A 15,752-nucleotide genomic window follows, 5' to 3' on the forward strand; every position below is an offset into this window, starting at 1 on the left:
AATACCTAATGTAAACACCATGCTATTAGGATTCTTGTGATGTTCATATTCTCTTTGAACTTAATGGGTTCTCCTTGTAATTGAATCAAAGTACGAACCATACCTAGGTTCGGTTATGGGGAGGGCACAAGTATTGTAGCACGAACCATGCACTTTACGTATATTAGAGAGAATCAATGCGTCTTGAGCCACGACCCATGGCCTTGATTGCGAACATTTTCATCAACACGTTTAGAGTTCATCACTTGAGTATTCATGAACTTGGGTAGAATTGTTTAGGGTGGATTCCGAAACCCTAGTGTTTGTTACTTTTTAATTCCACTCTTTGATATTTCATCTCTGCCTTTCTCATTTAAATTCAAAGTCCATTTACTTTCATGCAATAGAAATAGGTCACTTGAAACAAATCAAAACCCCCCCCAATGTGTGTGTGAGTTGTGTGTTTGATACGTGGTGTGTCTTTGATACTGAATTTTATTTGTTTCCGTAATTGTTTTGGACTTTTGGTCCGCGATGTGTTCTTGAATTTTCTGTTCTGAATCCAACCATATAAAGAACGTGAATTTTCGACGTACGGTTGGAAAGTTATAGGCAAAACACTGGACAGAGGTCGAAATTGAAAAACAGAGAAACGAATCTGCCCAAAAACGACCGGTCATTACTGTTCACGACCGGTCGCTCATCACACGTTTATTGAAATTTCGACTCTGCCGAAAAACGACCGGTCGTCACTGTTCACTGTTCATGTCACTGTTCACTGTTCACGGCACTGTTCACAGGTGATAAACAGGTGATAAAATGGCGATAGAAAGTGTTGTTTGTGTTTTTCTCTAGTTTTCTTGTATTGTTCCATTTCTTTTACACTTCTTTACTCATTTCTAGTTTCCCTCTTTCATTTGTGCATTTGTGGTGTGTTAAATAAGTGTTCTTTATGTACTCAAATTAGAACTTATAGGAAGCCGACAAGTTCTTCGTGGGATCGACCCCGTACTTACATAATCTATACTTCGATAGATTCGTGCACTTGCGGGTATTTTTAATTGGTTGTTTGCACATTAATTTGTGTCCTCTTAGGAATGCAACAGTAACCGGTTAGGGAAATGTTTTTAATTTATAGTCTCCTAGAATCAGCCACCAAGCTATTTGGTCGGCAGCCCCCAAATAAGGAAAACGACACAGTTTTAATACTTTATATTCTTTTTTACAGGAACCGCGACCAAAACAATTGGTCGCCAAGTTTCACAAAATATTTGGGCGGCATCTCACAAAATATTTTCGCGGCATCTCAAATTTAGAGACGACGCAAGCAATCTTAAAGACGAAATACTGTGGTTGCCAATAATTTTCAAGCTTAAAGGCGACCAATCTTAATATTGGTCGCCAATTCCTCCCCTAGCGACCAAATATTTTGGTCGCCATTCGGACATATTTTATGGTCAATTAGTTCATAAATCTGACGAAATTATTGGCGACGAATTAAAAAACTTTGTCTCCCATAACCCTGTTTGGCGACCAAATTTGGATTGGTCACAAAAGATTTCGTCGTGAAAGACCTTTTTTCTTGTAGTGAGAAACTGGAAGTAAAAAATAAAATTCATTAGATTTTAAGATAATAACTTTAGTTAGCCCACCCATTAAAAAATTCATAGTTCCGCCCTTGCCTTCTTCCTCCATCTTTTACAACCACCGTCCCCCAAACCCGATAGAAAACCAGCCAATCAGGAAATGCACAAGCAACCAGCAACAGGAGTTCCGATCAGATTTCAGCATTGGAAACACTCAATTCTTCTGCCACGTCAGTCCTATGTATTTTTTTTGGGTTTCTTTTCTCTATCGAAGGTTTCTTTTCTCTATGTGTAAGATTGATTTTTTAATTTACATGAAGCACTTTCAGATCATACGAAATGGCATACCAGCTAGGTGCTGAAAGTGCTTCCTGTAAATTAAAATGAAAACATCACAGACAGATCTCGGGTACAAGAAGCAAATCTTAGAGAGCGCTATCACATTTGGAACACATCATCAATTTGATAGTGGCCCTATGAAATGGGCAAAAAACAATTAGGCAGCCCAACATAAACCCTAATACGGGCCAAGAAGATCTTATACAACAACCCCAAATTAGTCCAAATAATTTAAAGACCAAATTTTGCCACTTTCTTTAACATGACATGGTAACATAACTTGAATCGAACACTAATAGCTAACAAAACTATACATACACATGCAAAAAGATATCTGAATGCAAATTTTGTTTTGTAACCATTTGGACTCATTGTAGAGTAACAATAACTTAGATAAGGATGTTCATAATACAAATTGGTTTATCATTAATACATATAGTAATTATAGCTTTCACAATTCACATTAATTATATATAATCTCCACATACATCATTCTGTACTTTTATTACATCAATTACAACAATCAGCTATTAGTTAACATATTTAACAAACAAACTTATCACAAATTGACCCCATTGCTTGGCTTACCTAAATAAAAATGCATTAGATTGAGCATCCCACATGCCCTTTGTAAGGTATAGGTATAACCTTCAAAGGAACAGATTTTCTAAGTGTGATCCCCATCCTCTCAGTCATATCCATATTCTCTGGCTCAAGCCCTTCTGGTAAAACCCAATCAAATGAGTGCAAGAGTGACCCTAGAGCCAGAGGGAGTACCCTAGAGACTAGTGGCACAGCAGGGCACATCCGACGGCCAGAACCAAATGGGATGAACTCAAAATGCTGCCCTTTATAATCAACGGCCGTGTTGGGCTCCAAGAACCTCTCAGGCTTGAAAAGCAAAGGGTCCTCCCATGTCTTTGGGTCACGTCCAATGGCCCAGACGTTGACCAGAATTTGGGTGCCTTTGGGAATGTGGTGCCCTAGCATTTTACAAGAGTCCATGGCCATGTGTGGGACCAGGAAGGGAAGGGGTGGGTGGAGCCTTAGGGTTTCTTTGATGACTGCTTTGAGGTATGGGAGGTTTTCAATGTCTTTCTCTTGGAGCTTGTTGCTGGAGGATATGGTGCTTCTTAGCTCGGCTTGAACCTTTTTTAGGGTTTTTGGGTTGTTTAGAAGCTCTGTCATTGCCCACTCTAGTGTGCTCGTGGTTGTGTCAGTTCCTGCAGTGAACATCTCCTGAAATAATATATCGGCGTAAATTTGTTTGTGTACAAGAACATTAAAATTGAATTCAGATTCAAACAATTCGAAAGTAGAACAACCGTCAACCATCTTTCTAATAGAAGTGGGACTTATAAATAAACAAAAATAAAATCGAAGTGCAGCATACTTACATAGATGTTACACTTACGTTACAAAGAGTTTTTCAGTTGGTAGAATAAAATTATTGTTACCATCTCAACTGATTATATACAATAATTTTGTAATAGATGTGACACTTGTGGGAAATTCACTCAATTGTATTAGAGGATACATTAAACAAGATAATACGTACGGATAATACTAAAATTGAAAGGGATTAGATGACTTACAAAAACAATGACATTGACGGTTCTTGAAGAAGAGAACCTAGAGGGCTCATCAACACCATCACCACGGTATTCCAATAGTACGTCTAAGAAATCTTTTGTCCTCTCTATGCCATCATATCCACCATTCTCCATGCTCTCCATTCTTTCTCTTATAAACTCGCCTGCAATTTCAAAGGCCTTTTCCACATGGAATTGGGTGTTCCTCCTGATGCCTTGTGGGTCAAGCCAACGCAAAATTGGAAAGAAATCTGCCATATTTGGCTTCCCAGCCAACTCCATAACCCTTCCTGCATGGTAAAAAAACATAGCCCCTCTCTCCGATTTTGGGTCCAATAGGTCCTTAGAAAACATGAGGTTCCCAATCAGATTAAAAGCCATCAAGAAAATGAACCTACCCAAATCAATGCCATCAGTTTTGGTACTCAATTCCGATGCAGCATCCTCTATGAACTGCACCATTCCATTGATGCATTTGGCACGTACATGACACATGGCATCGAGGCGACTTGTCACGAAGAACTCAGTCGTGCACAAACGCCTCAACATGCGCCAATGAGGCCCATATTGGGCCGTGATCAGCGAACCTTCGTTGCCATAATCACCCTTCATGGCCTCGTAGATTTTTCGACCGGCTAGGACCACGTCGTGGTTTTTGAACATTTCACGGGCCACTTGGCTCGACGAGATCACTACGGTGCTCATGGATCCTAGCCAAAGTGTCATGATTGGGCCGTGTTTTCGGGCCAACATGGCAAATGATTCATGGGGTGGGCTCGAACCCAGTTGGAATATGTTGCCCACCACAGGCCACCATCTTGGCCCAGGTGGGAGGTGCCCTGCTACCTCCTCCAAACGATGTCGTCGAAGATGGGTTAACAACAATATTATCGACCATCTTGGCTCAGGTGGGAGGTGCCCTGCTACCTCCTCCAAACGATGTCGTCGAAGATGGGTTAACAACAATATTATCGACCATGCAACCCATATCAATACCACCCCTATGGATAAACCAACAACCTCATTGTGCTCCATTTTTGTGTGTGTGTTTTTTTCTAAAGTTTTGTTTGGTCTCTGGGAAAATTTCTATGTGGCTTTCGTTTCTGTTTTTGCAGGTTTTCTCAGGGAGGAGGCCTAATATATAGTTTCTCCTTTGATTACGTGACAAATCCAAGCAACCTATTAGCATTTGAGAAAACTTGTCTTTTTTCCAAGGGGAATCTAAACCTGATTTTATTTTTTAAAACCTGATCATGTCGGACATGTATTCTCTTAAATTAATTAATATATCCAATCCAATAGCTTCAACCTCAAGCATTTTATTTTTATCCATTCCACATACGTCTTCCTCTATGAACATAAACACACAAGTATCGTCAAACCTCAGATCCTTGTAGCGTTTTTATATTTCGTTCATTTTACTTTCACTTTTATTTTTTGCACCCTAATTAAACCACAGATCCTTGTCCCAAATGTCTTCATTACACTACTTGTGTGAGATTTTGTTGCAACTCAATCTTTTGCCAGAAACAACCCAACTAAGAAGATAACATCAGAATGAACAAGAACGATATATCTTTGATTGAAACAAGGCAACAACCGAATACTATTTTAGAGTTGTCTATTTTAATAAGAGTTTAATTATAATTGTAGAGTTGTCTATTTTAATTATATTATATATATATATATGGTAATTGTGACTGGTCTTTGGGACCAGTGGACCATGTACTATTGTTAATATAATATCACCTTTTTTATAATATAATCTTTTATTTAATATACAAATTTTATGATTGCTATATTTTTTTTTTATTACAAGTGATGGTCTAAACTAGAGAGGAGGGGAGTTTTTCTCACACACACACTACTTTATGATGTCATGGGGGTTCGAACTTGAGACCACTAATATGCAAGTCAAATGCTATTTTCCACTGGACCAGACCCCGTTGGCCTATATTGTTATGTCTAAACATGAACTTTTGGAAATTTACCTATATATAGAAAATATATATTTCAACAATATTCTTTCTGCTGTATGCATCACATATTATTCTGTTGTGTCATTAAGCTATTGTAAATTAATTCTTATCCCTTTGTCCCCTAATTTTTAAGCGAATTCATAATTCCATTTCTTGTTTTTTTTCTTTTGCTACCCAATAATTTCATTTTTTTAAAGGTTTTGAAATTGACAAAGCCACAAAGGTAATGGCCTTTACAGTACACCTGGTCCCCTCCTCCGTCTTGCGATATTTGCGGTTTGATTGAGCTTCGATTCACCTAACCTTGGCGCATGCAAGGAGCCTTTTGTTTGTCCATGAAGAAAAATGAGGCTAAGCTTAGCTCATTTCTGATCACAATACATGCATGGTCCAACAATTTATATAAATATCATATCTTAAACAATATTCTATTTATTTTTCTGATCGTTTTTTATTTGACTTGGTTTCTAAAGTGCACCCAAGGTGATGCTAAAGCGCCAAAGGCATGGATTTAAACTTATATATATAGCTCTGTCCCTCTCTTTTAGAAAAAAAAACAAAGGGACCTACGATTCAGTACTTCTACTTTATCCTTAAATTATCAAAGATGTCTGAGTCATTCTTGAGTCACGGATGATGATAACTTTTCTTCCCTTTGTCCATGAAATCTGTATACATCATACATGTTAGAATAAGTTTTTAGGTTTTTTTTTTCTTCCCCAAATACTAAGGAAGGTTTAAAAAGTACCACACTATCATCCCTCAATTCCACTTCCAAACCACACCACCTCTGCAGACATGGGCTCAGTCAAGTTAGCTAGAGCAGACGTGCTCCCCACTTTGTATCCGAGTTTGAATTCCCCTCCCTTTAATTTAGGTTAGATTATAGTAGAATATCACTTGTATTAAAAAAAAAAACACCACACCTAGTATGAGTTTAATAGGTAATTGATTTTAGGCTTATGGTGAAGACTAGAAGAAAGTTCAATAAAAAAAATATCACTTAAAAAAACTATTACTTGCGTGGTAGGCATTTTTCGCACTTTAATGCACTCATTAAAAATACAAAGATTACTTTAAGCTATAAGTCCCTTGCACCTTTATGTTTATACAATGAGAGAATATGTGATAGCTTTTTAGGAGCACCAATAATAACTCCTTTTGAAGAAACATTATTGATACTAGCCTCTCTGCACGCGCTTCCGTGCCCGTGAGAGGCATTTTTTAAAAAAATTAAAATTTATTTTAAAATTAAAATAGGCCATTATCTGATTTTTCTTTTAATTTTAATTTTTTTAAATATGGAAAAGTGTGAATTTACCATATTATCCTCATTTAATTAATAATTTCAATTCTTAATGTTTGCATTAACCAAGGGCATTTTCTAGTATTTTGAATGTTTCACCATTCTCTGCCTTTTGCTTTATATATATATAGATGAATCAAATGGAGTGTGATTGAATCCTATACTTATTCTTATTTATTAGTTTTGCTAAAATCAGTCGCCCGCATAGCACAACTCTATATTATAATGGTGCCGGGTAGGTTTGTCGGAATGGGTTTAGACACACTCTGCCTTTCGGATAGGCCCAATCACATAAGCTGGCCCAAGAAAGTAAACTCCTTGGTCGGCCCACATAACCTTCCCGTAAGCTAAATGTCTTTGGCGAAGTGGACTCTCTCTCTCTCTGCTGAGTGAAAAACAGAAGAGAAATGGCGGCAACTAAGAGCAAGGCAGTTTACAACGTTTACCGAGCGCTGAGCCATGGTCTCTCACCATTGCTGTACCTTCACCTACACTGGCGCAAACTCCGAGGCCTCGAGCATCCACTCCGCTGGCCCGAGCGTTTGGGCCGACCTTCCCTCCCTCGTCCCCCGGGGCCGCTCGTCTGGTTCCACGCCGTTTCATTAGGTTTTCTCCGATCCATTGCTTTAAATTCGTTTGCTTTCCTCTTGTTTGGTTACTGAGAAAGTGGGGGAAAATAAGAGAGAAAGCTGATTCAATCGTGGTTCTGCTTCTTTAGTTTTGAAATGCTCATTGAATTTCTTTTTTCGATTATAATTTTGGCGTAATGAAATTTGAATCAGGTGAAGGAATGGCTGCCATTCCTGTAATCAAACAATGCATTCAGCGAAGGCCTGATTTGACCATCTTGATGACCACTACAACGTCGTCCGCATTGTAAGACCAAATCTCCGTTTCCAGAGCTTAATTTGAAATTCATTGTGTAAGTTTTATCCATTTTAAAAGCAACTCCGAACTTATTTTTGGTTTTCCTTCTCTACATATGCAGTGAAGTAATAGAGAAACGTCTTCCAACTGGTGTCATACATCAGGTGCATTATATTTTTACTTAATTAATTGCTCGACACTGGTGAAAATGTAGGGACTTTTATACCATTTAATAACTTTGGTTAGATTTTTCTGCTCAATTCAATCATTTGATTTAATGCTCTAATCGGGGACATAATTTATAGGCAACGAGGGGATCAAGGTCTAATTTTTAGTTAGTTGTACAAAAAATAAAAATAAAACTAATTTTAATACAATATAGATGGAATGATTAAAGGTACTGGAACAACTTGAAATTTGACATGAATCTGATCATCAAATCTAACAGTAGGATCCCAAAAAAAAAAAAAAAAAAAATCCTACAAAAAATTTGTCAAGTGGTGTAAAGCTCGTGAGAGTGTCAATTAATCCTAAAACCTTCTCTATGTGGTTGCTTTTGCTTATGATTTTTACTATATTGTGTACGGTTGAAAAAAGGTTTAAAGCTTGCATAAAGTGATAATTGAAAACAAGGAAAACTGACTTGATTTACCTTGTCAGTTTTGTTGGAATTGACAAAGAAGTTCCGGGCATTGCATGCTAATGAAAGAACAATAAATTTTTAAAGAGAGTGCTACTATGGCTTTAGCTCCCCTTTGGGGAAAAAGAGAAGGATAAAACTGATTACTTCTATGCTTTAGCATGTGTAAATCAAGATTAAGGGAAAACAAACTGTTTCCTAAATAGTTGACCCAAAAAAAAACTGTTACCTAAATAATATTTGGTTATAATTACAACATTCTATGTTTTGGTCAGTTACTATTTGTTCTTCAGACATTTATGTTTAATATGTTGTATAGATATGTATATTATTTGTTTATACAATAGATTGGAATTGGAATACATCCATGGTTGGTTATATCTATTGGTGTCCTTATAGTAACATGGAATTGTAATGTGTTGCTCTTGTTCTGTATAGCTTAATTGAAAGTAAAGATATCATATTTCTGATTGTGTTATACTCAAACTTCCCAATTGAACTAGTTTGCGCCTGTTGATACACCTTCTGCTATGGACTCATTCCTCGGTCACTGGAAGCCAAATGCAATTGTGATTATGGAGAGTGAACTGTGGCCAAATTTAATTATGGGTGCTTCAGAAAAGGGTGTAAGTTATTTTATCTCATGAATATATCTTTCTAAATTATGTGAGCATATCTTTTGAGAAAAAATAATAACCAAATTGTACTGAGAAGTATTAGCTCAGTTATAATTTTTAACTTTACCCTAAATAGTTGTTTATTATTATTCCCTGTATCTGCATCCAAATTACTGCTTAGCTTGACTACCTTTCAATTTGTATAACTTGGATGCATTAAATGCATTTGGTTTTTGAAATGGATATTGTAGAATGATTTGTTGTCGTTTCTAGATCACTTTTATGATCCATATTTTCTTCAGATCACACTGGCATTGTTAAATGCTCGGGTATCTACTAAATCCTTTAAACGTTGGTCAGGACCATTGCTTCTGCCACTTGTTTCGTTGATGCTATCAAAGTTTTCTTTGATTGTCCCATTGGTAAGTGCTGCTATAGATTGCATTGAGTAATTTGTGTCTTCTGTTGTGCTCTCACTGATTCGCTGCATGCACAGAGCAATATGCAGGCAATCCACTTTCAGCTACTGCATGCTCCCCCTTTTGTGATCAACTTTTCTGGTGACTTGAAATATGGTATGCTTCACATGAAAACTTGTATTTTGTATTATATATATTTGGCTTAACATGTTGACCCATATATGAAAATGAAGCTTATGATTTGGAAGTCAATTGGAGGGTCCAAATGTTATCTTTTGAATTTGGGTTCATTCCATAATAAATTTATAGGAATTCTTCAAGAAGGTGATAATCTATTCTAATCCCACAATTTCGATTTTTATTGTTAATGTTCAGTGGTTGAAGAATTTGACATTTCTGAGGGAGAGATCAGAAGTATAGAAGATTTAAAAGTACATCTTGCCCTCCGGAAAGTTTGGATGGCTTCATCCATACATAAGGGGGAAGAAGAAGGTCATTTCCTGTTACTCACTTAGCCTTATGTCCAAAACTGTATATATGGTGTCATCTGCATGTTAGAGTTTCATTTAGAGAACTCACCTGAATCGTACAGTGTCATGTTACCTCATTATTGGCAGTTATTGGTTTCTGAAAGTTATATAAGTGCTCGATGATTTTGTTATGCAACTGCTGGTGCTAGACTGCACATCGTCCTTTGTTTGGTGCCACTGAGGCTTGCAACATCATTTTCAACTAGAAGTTAGTGCTTTTTTATTTGCTTAGTTCATTTTACCTTCCATTTCTTTTTACATTAGCTTTTTTCTAAGTATCGAAATTCATCTAAAGAAACATTCACTTTCTGTATGCCTTCCCTGAGTATGAGGGAATATTATTCCTACCCAGCCAGCCATTTGAACAGATACACCCATAATGTCTTTGGAAAATCATAATTAGCTTGTGATATATTTATGGATAAATTTTAATAAGGTTTTTGCCTTCTTTCTGGTTTTAAGTTTCTTTACAAGCATTTAACAGTAATGTTCTTTTGCTAATTTATTTCTGTCTGCTGAAAAGCTCACAAATACTATCTGCAGTAATACTAGGCATTCACAAAGTGCTCATGCAACAGTACCCAGATGTGTTAACTATTATTGTTCCTCGACATCCGCAGCATGGAAAAGAGATTGCTCAAGTATGACATACGTTCTATTTTATTCACATTTAACAGTATAAATGGTAACCATAAAAGTATTAATTTCCTGATGATAAGTTTTGGCAAGGCATAATTTCGTTGAGATTCACTACCTTCAAAAAAGAAAAAATATTTAACTTTACATGTATTAAGTTTATTTTATGTCATTGCCTTGAGTAGTGCAGCAATTATGGAAAGATGGGCATGGTGTAGCTCTAAGGTCTCGACATGATAAACTTGTAGGAGACACAAATTTATATGTGGTGGACACATTAGGTCAGCAAATTTGAAATCTTCTCCTTACTTAATTTTTAGACAAATCTTTAGCTAACCCTTCCTACAATGGCTTCTGGAAAAATATGCTCCCTAACTTCATTGTTTGTTTTCTGTCCTTGCTTGATTTATAGGTGAATTGAAACACTTGTATAGGTTAACTCCAGTAGCTGTTATTGGAGGTTCTTTTTTACCTAATCTTTCTGGTCACAACATATCAGAAGCTGCTGCAGCTGGCTGTGCTGTTTTGACGGGTGAATACTTGCTACCATATCAGAGGTTGGTTCTTAACATACCACTAATAAATGCTTTCTTATTTTGAATTTTTCAGGTCCTTATGTTGGGCATTTTTCACGCATGGTGCTGGAAATGCAACGATTAAATCCTCTATCAGTTCTGCAGGTGTGAAGAACCTCTATTCTCTGTACTGTTTGCTGAGACTCTTCAAGATTTAGCTCCAAAATCATATTGCACTCTTCTGAAATTTGACACGTGATATAATGATTTGTGTATCCTTTTCTGGTTTTAATTTAATTTTAAATCTGAATCTACCTTTTCATTCAAAATTCAGATGTTTTCATATTGCCAAATGTAGGGACCCTAACAATGGGAGTATTCAATTCTACCGGGAAATGTTGTTATTTATATGATCATCTATATAGGTTCTACATGGGAAGTTCATAAATCGGTACATGTAACCGCTACCCTGTTCAGCTGTTGGGTGAAGCTTTTAGGCAGACATGTTGAAAAGCCATCTAGTACTGTATGGATAGAATGGGCATCATTATGTTTAAGTTAATTTCTTTAAGAATTTTTCTGGTGTGTGTTAGCTTCAGTTGCTAGTCTTTCTAAATAAGCCATTGGACCTGTGCTAGTCTGCTTTTCAGTGGGAAGATAGTTGTTGTTGTGGTGTTAGTACTGGATGTTTGGATTGTGGATAGTTTTTACATTAAAATAACTATGAAAACCTGTGACTTAGTTAACATATGTTCTGTACGGATAAATAAATAAATAAAATTTAAAAGGATTTTCTATTGTCAGCTTCTCAGGAAAAAAGTCTGTAATTTGCTTTCTATGTCAATGGTGATGCAGGTTTCTGGAAAAATAGAACTTGAAGACGCTCTTAAAAAGTTGTTTAGTGACGCCAATATTCTAGAAGCACGTCGTACAGCTGCAAAACAAGTGTATCATTCTCTGTCAACTGGTATTGTTGGCAAGGTTTGGAGTCTTCTAGATTTTCAGATTCTCCAACGGGCTTTAAGCTAAACAGTACATGAAGATCAGTTTGCAACAATAGAAAATAGGGTAAGGTTACTGCTGCCATTAGCATCAGAGTATTTTATTTTTATAGCCATTTAGCATGCCCTTACTAGCATGGGTTTGCTGTATCAAATTTCTTCTTCCAGTGGCACCTCTGGTTGTGAGCGATATGTTGTCTATACAGCCTCACATTAGGTATAGGATTCTTGAATTTACTTTTGCCCTTCAAGAAAGATGAAGGTTGACAGTGAAAAACAGCGGCTTTGGAAACAATATGTGCCTTGATCTCTAATGTTAAACCTCATACGGTTTAAACCCATATACGTAGTTCTGAGACATCTCTTGCATCTTAATTCTTATGATACTGGACAATCTTTGTTTTTAAGGAATCTGATCATGCAATGACCTCATTTTCGTGCACGAGACCGTTGTGACTTGTGAGTGTGTTTTTTAGGAATCTCCACCCGTAAATAAATAAAAAAACCCATATCGGTTTATATAATACTGAATTTTATTTTATTTTCAATAACAACCGTTTAACAAATCCTACACTTTTTTTTTTTTTCGAACTGATTACGCACTGCATTGACTCAGCAGGGGAAGACTGTCTTCTCCCTTTTGTCTACTGGTAGCTTGGTAGGTATAATGGTTTTGCTATTAAAATAGAAAGATAGTGATCACAGTTATCAGAAAGCTATGAAGGGGCAGGAGAATTGATTGCTACTTGTACCACCTCTAAGAGAGTGAACTATATCTTCAAACAGAAGCTCATCGCACGGTATGGCTAAAGGGCCAGGGCATTCATGAGCATACTCTTCATATGCTTGGTCTAGCAGCTGCCGTAAAACTGGGTGGTTCAGCAAATCCGCCCTTACAACGAACCTTCTCCTAGCTTCCCCGACTACCACAGCCAAGTGACCTGGAGGGACATCCCGGGGTGGCTTCTTTTCACTGCCTCTGGTAAGTCTCCGCTTCGCATGCAACCCATTCTTTTTCAGCTTAGCGATGTTGCAGATCATGCCACGTCTGGAATATTGCTCTCTTGGAGGAGCCATATGATCCATGAGGAGTGAGGTTTCAGACATTTTTTTTGTAAGGATGTTCAAAGTGGACGGGGGTATTTATTTGTGAGGGCAGAAATCCTCTCCGGTTCGGTCTTCTACAATTGATTCATTTACACAATAAGGTAAAATATCTTATAACTACTATCTGCATGAAATGCAGGAAATAACTGATTTGGGGGTTTTTTTTGTTAGGTTTCCTGCATCACCAACTTTGCTTAGTTTTTTCTGGGATAAAAATTGACACTCTAATAACTTGATGTGATCCAAGTAATTGGATCTTAACTTCTTTGCTTGAGAACATGTCTCCAGCAAATTTTGATAACTTAAAAAGCAAGGGATCTTGCCTTGGATGAAATTGAAATACGTACGTAGCATTTGACCCAAAAAGATTTCAAGAACACACCACGGTCCTTAAACAAAAAGGATAAAATTGTGGCTAAGAGGCGGGGTTTGTTTGCATAACTAGAAATAGCCCTCGTAGCATGTGTTGGTTAGGGTTCTTGGGACCATGGTCTTCTTTTCATGGTTTCCAACTTCTCACATGCGCACAACACATGCATTGGAGGAGAAATCCTTGCATACCACATACAAAGTCTCTTTCATAATCACTGATTACGTGATCAACATATGAGGGTTGAGGGATGAGGCGAGTTGTATACACCCGTGGTATGCTAGAATTTTTCCTCTCGAACATGAACGAACAATTTTTCATGGCATCATCAACGGTAGGGGCTTTTTTCTTTCTGTCTTGGGACAAGAAACTACTTGGGTCCTTACTTCTAAACTTACAAGTCACAAGTCTTGACACACGTACACAATTACTAATTTAAAACAGATTTTTTAAAAAAAGAAAAGAAAAAAAAAGATTTCTTCACACCTTTCAAACTATTATTTGTATTGTATTTAAGGATGGAATCATGTTATTGTGATAGCGTCACTGCCACTCCTCTGCCTCTCTCCCCTCACGTTGGTGACACTGAGACATGCAAGTTTCTTTTGGGAGAAGTGTCGAAGGTGGGGGTGAATAGAGTCCTCATAACATCATTTTGCATGTTTCCGTACAAGGCTGATGGCTATGGGTCATGAAACTGAAGTTGGGCTTGAGAATAACCCAGTCCAAAACTCTCTCATCTGATGGGTTGTCTTATGTCTCGGCGTTGACGAGTGGTCCATATTTAAGTTTAATTTTCTCATAATTAGTAATTACCAGAAGTCGCCAGCATGGCTACAACTCATTCTTTCTGGATTGGCTGCCTACTAATTTGAATGAAAAAAGGCCAAACGAATTCATGTAGTTTGCTGTAGTTCTTTTTAGGTTGCTCGTGGCCATGAAATATTATTTCTACTTTCGTGTCACCTGATAAGTTAAGTGACAAGTACCGTCCATATTAAAATCTATTATACATTACATACTATTAATCATAAATAAAAATTATAACATATGAAAGGTTTTAATTGAACGGTGTCAATGGTGTGAAGTTTTTCTCATTCCATTGACATCCAATCCAAACATTTGCAAAGCATAATTATTTTTGGAAGGGTAAAAGGTAGATATATTGAGTTTATAAGTAGCTTTTCATCACCCAAAAAAAAAACCAGAAAAAAAAAAAAAGGGAGCTTTGGTTTAAATTCCGTTGGGTTCCATTCCATGTGTTAAAAATGGATTAACAGTACACGCCTTAGTTTTACACCATCATCATCTAATGTGTTTTGTGGATATATCATTCAGCCACCATCACCACGCAGGTTAGTCCAAATTTTTAGTTTGTGAGGTCGGTCCCCTCGAAATTCAGGGCTAGAAGAAAGGGACAAATTTTTTAACCGAGGGACAAAAAAAATACAGAAAACAGCTGTCTGTATTTTGGATGATGTTGTACACTTCCATCGTCCTTTTCAGTACCAAGAATTTGGGAAAAGAAAATTAGAAATGAACATGGCGATTGTACAAGACTAACGATTTTCCATTTATTGGAACATGGGAGTGTACTGCTGTGGAGTCTTGTCCATGCCCATTCATGTTGCTTGCTGTTGGAGACAAGAAGGTAGGCTCTCTCTCTCTCTCTCTCTCTCTCTCTCTCTCTCTCTCTCTCTCTCTCTCTCTCTCGTCAAAAAGTAAAACAGAGTAATTCTTTTTACCCTTTTATTTTGGATTGAAATGAAGTCTAGGTATGAAAGTTAATCATGCTTCATCATCACTCTCTTTTTAATTTTGGTTTTGTTATGAAACAAACCAAAATGGAAGTGTAAATACTCATATATTCAGTTTTTCTCAATTTAATTTTCTAATGTGACTTTGTTAGTCATATAGGAGTTTGGAATTAGGTCTATTTGGGTTTCTCAAATAATGGGTTTTTTCAGCTCTATAAGCATCTGATTGTCAAGAGTTAAAGAGTTACTTGACAGTTATATGAAGGGTTTCAAATGTTAAACAGATGTAAAGAAAGAGTTGAAAAGATATAAAGAGTTTTTGTTGGATCTCAAGCCTCTATATTAAAAGTTTGTGCATTTATCTGCATTTTGTTAAGTGTAGCCGGTTCTAATAATCTAATGACCAACTTCGAGTTGAGTTTAGTTGTTTATAACTCTATGATTTTGTGGGTTATTAGCTAGAGCTTGGGTCACGCTGCCTTTTAGGCCACTTCAGTCTGCATATATAAATG

At 36.9% G+C, this 15,752-nt stretch overlaps 2 protein-coding genes across 3 annotated transcripts; one reads left to right on the forward strand and one right to left on the reverse strand.

The window, feature by feature from the left end:
- Positions 1 to 2,335: 2,335 nt before the first annotated feature.
- CYP76G1 (cytochrome P450, family 76, subfamily G, polypeptide 1) lies at positions 2,336 to 4,581 on the reverse strand. The gene is made up of 2 exons (XM_021955274.2): positions 3,500 to 4,581; positions 2,336 to 3,143 (listed from the first exon to the last, which is right to left on the reverse strand). Exons 1-2 carry the CDS (start codon positions 4,529 to 4,531, stop codon positions 2,508 to 2,510), a joined length of 1,668 nt encoding a protein of 555 aa, XP_021810966.1. The 5' UTR covers positions 4,532 to 4,581; the 3' UTR covers positions 2,336 to 2,507.
- Positions 4,582 to 7,161: 2,580 nt separating this feature from the next.
- KDTA (KDO transferase A) lies at positions 7,162 to 15,567 on the forward strand. 2 transcript variants are annotated; one of them, XM_088244821.1, is made up of 13 exons: positions 7,162 to 7,387; positions 7,564 to 7,657; positions 7,770 to 7,812; positions 8,792 to 8,914; positions 9,208 to 9,327; positions 9,402 to 9,480; positions 9,700 to 9,816; positions 10,398 to 10,495; positions 10,681 to 10,771; positions 10,903 to 11,022; positions 11,100 to 11,170; positions 11,861 to 12,073; positions 12,175 to 15,567. In XM_088244821.1, exons 1-12 carry the CDS (start codon positions 7,189 to 7,191, stop codon positions 12,032 to 12,034), a joined length of 1,329 nt encoding a protein of 442 aa, XP_088100947.1. In that variant the 5' UTR covers positions 7,162 to 7,188; the 3' UTR covers positions 12,035 to 12,073; positions 12,175 to 15,567. The 2 variants fall into 2 exon arrangements, with proteins under 2 accessions (XP_088100947.1, XP_021810945.1); XM_021955253.2 differs by having other exon boundaries at positions 11,861 to 15,567.
- The last annotated feature ends 185 nt before the right edge of the window (positions 15,568 to 15,752 follow it).

This window comes from Prunus avium, chromosome 7 (assembly GCF_965620075.1).
Source record: "Prunus avium chromosome 7, drPruAviu1.hap1.1, whole genome shotgun sequence".
In the NCBI taxonomy this organism is placed as follows: domain Eukaryota; kingdom Viridiplantae; phylum Streptophyta; class Magnoliopsida; order Rosales; family Rosaceae; genus Prunus; species Prunus avium.